General features: G+C 41.5%; 1 protein-coding gene across 1 annotated transcript; it reads right to left on the bottom strand.

Moving 5' to 3' along the window:
- Positions 1–1,722: 1,722 nt before the first annotated feature.
- Positions 1,723–2,399, bottom strand: CLDN8 (claudin 8). Its single transcript, XM_009963031.3, has one exon. It carries the CDS (start codon positions 2,397–2,399, stop codon positions 1,725–1,727), a length of 675 nt encoding a protein of 224 aa, XP_009961333.1. The 3' UTR covers positions 1,723–1,724.
- Positions 2,400–2,977: the final 578 nt, after the last annotated feature.

The following is a 2,977-nucleotide window of genomic DNA, read 5'->3' as shown; positions in this document are numbered from 1 at the left end:
CACTCTGTGTTTAGACAGCAGAGATAACTACAGTGCACCGGTACATATACATGTAGTTTTTTGAGTAAGACCTTGTACCTACCCTTTAGAGATGAACTAGGCAGGTGACTTTATTGTAGACATCATTATAAACCCTGGTGTTTTAGCTATGAGTTATGTGTAGGATATTCACAAAGTGCAGCTAACAACAGGTTTTCTCCTCCACTCTCAGAATCTCAGAGACTGGACTGGCATATAAACATTAATGAAGGAATACAAAAGAAATACAGCCACACACTGCTGTATTACAGAAAGGTCTTGCACATTACACAGAAACATATGTAGAAATAATTTGCTTTAAAAAAAGGAGGACAAATAAAATTACATGATCAAGCACATCTTACTACTTATCTTATAAACACTGTAAAGAGAATTCTAGAGCAGGCTTTGCTTTCTTCTAGCTCGTTCAGAGTTACATCTTATGAAGTAAAGAATTTGCTTCCGAACTTTCAAGTAGTAATAGTCCAAGGAATTTACTAGAGAACTACAGATCACATAATAAACTTTCTATAAAATATTTAAAACAGCCAGCCAAACTCTAAAACAATAATGTTTTTCTGTATTAAACACCACAAATTGAATTATGTTCCCAGTTCAGTCAAAGGCAAAATTCCATTGATTTCTGTGGGTCTGGAGTTACACCTTATTCATTGGTTACAAAAGTCTGTTAAAATATTACTGCTGTTGATTACTTGGGGGCTATTTATTTATTTAATTTGTACGGAACTTTTTCTTTTCAGTGGACTTGGTTTCTTTACATTGCTGTTTATCATGGGTGCATGATATCATCAAAAATATTGTTTTGCTTGTTTTAATGTGAACTGTGAAAAAATACTATCCCTGTTTATGTTCTTTATGCCTATAAACTATGCTGGTGTGAGTGGGTCTCATTGGTCTGATTGTACAAAAGACCCTTATTTAAAAATATATGTATCAGAGAGTCCTGCGGCATGTAACCAACGCAGTGTTTGTGATCTGTGCAATATTGCAAAATGTTATAAGCCACGAGGAGTTTGCAAACTATTGCTTCTAAAAAGAATGATGTGAATGAGTTTGACCTATATGGATTACAAAAGAAATATTAACTTTCATCATAAAGATTATATTTAGGATGAACATAGAGCTGTGTTTATTCTCTGAAATAAGGGATATTTTTCATGTATTTCAGCTTATCTTCGTCTGCTGAATAAATTCTTCATGCAACCTCCCATTAAACCTACAGTAAATCAATCCCTTAGTGAATTCCTTTCTTTTAAATCATTATTATCTTGTCCTTATTCACTGTTATCCCCTCTTTCCCAAGCAGGAAGAAAAAACTCCAGCTGCTTAACTCCCCTTTTCTTTGCAATAGGCCAGAATTTCATATCACATTGGAACTTGAAGCCCTTTATTACTGTTTTATACATAAAATGCAACCCAAAGCAAAGCCACAGAACCCAAAAGCTATTCCAAGTTACTATTAAAAGAATATTAAGCATTCACCTTTCCATGCATTAAAATTGTCTGTGCTGCAGCATTAGCCACAGCAGAGCCCACTGGGGTAACTGCAGCTCCAAAACGCGGCCCAACCAGCAGCAGTCACAGGACAGAAGGCAAAGGCAGCTTCTGAGCTGCCCTGTAGTGCAGAAGCTGAAATACATCCAGACAGATTGAATGCATCAAATCCAGGAAAAGGCAGGAGACATCTAGACGTACTGACTTCTGGAGTATGAGCTTTCAGTCTTGCTGTGCAATTGCTGGCTGTGAGTGGAGTAGTGAGTTGGTGCGGAGTATCTGTGGCTTCTGGTTTTATCACAGTAGCGGAAAAAGCAACAGAATATGGCTCCAGCAGCAATGAGGCAGAAGGCAGCTGCCCAGCCCAGGTAGAGGGCCTCTCCAAGCTCCCTTTTCTGCGCAACGTTGATCACGGGGTTGTAGAAGTCACTGATGATGGAGTTGGCAACCCAGCAGACTGGAATGAGCTCGACTACACCCGAAAGAATGAAGAGGATCCCAGCGGTCAGAATAATATAGCCCTTGAGTTGCAAGCTGCTCTGCGCGCACCGCGTGCACTTCATCCCAAGAGTGGCAGCCACGAAAGCGAGGAAGGAGAGCACCGACCCAGCACACATCAGCCCTCTGGATGCCTGCAGGTCCGGCGAGAGGGCCAGCACGGAGTCGTAGACCTTGCACTGCATCCTGATGTTGGCTTGCCTGATGCAGTGCATCCACAGGCCTTCCCAGATGGTCTCAAACACGATGATGTTGTTCTCGATGAAGGCGGACACCCTCCACTGAGGCATGCCTGTGACAGCGAACGTACCGATCATGCCAATGCCACCAACAAGCAGCCCAGCAATCTGCAAAGCACCACCGACCATGTTGCCTTTGCAAGGTGAGCACACCTCAGCAGGTTCCCTAAGTCAGGTGCAGACTGCTGGCAAAAAAACGAGCGACTTTTTCCAAAAGTCGTTGTCCCTTGAGTAAAGAAAGTTTCACAATCAGTCTGCACAACTTTAAATCAGCTTAAATCTGGCACACACTACCTGGGACTTGGCTGCGCCTTCATCGCCTTTGTAATTCCCCTGCCACAACTGACTCAATGAGGCGAACTGAGCAATCAAGTGGAACAACTTTCCAAAGCAAGAGAAAGGACAGGGTGTGTGTAAACCAGCTAGAGCCACTTAGGACAAATGTACCTTCTGAGGAAAATGATTTGCATTGAAGTCGCTTATTTAAAAAAATAAAAAAATAATTAAAAAAAAAAAAAAAAAAAAAAAAGCAAACTCTACCCTTAACTCTAGCTATTGTCTACAGGTTTTGCTAAGAAAATGGGCTGGCCTCATCAGGGAGACTTAGGTGTGCACTGGTGCAGTTATCAAAGCTGTTGCACTGAATAAGCAAGAATATTATGCCTCAACTGGGCTCTGTGGCAAATTGCCAGGAGGAAAGCAGAGCT

This window comes from Tyto alba, unplaced genomic scaffold (assembly GCF_018691265.1).
Source record: "Tyto alba isolate M040663 unplaced genomic scaffold, T.alba_DEE_v4.0 Super-Scaffold_14, whole genome shotgun sequence".
In the NCBI taxonomy this organism is placed as follows: Eukaryota; Metazoa; Chordata; class Aves; order Strigiformes; family Tytonidae; genus Tyto; species Tyto alba.
This window is presented reverse-complemented; position numbering and strand designations above follow the sequence as displayed.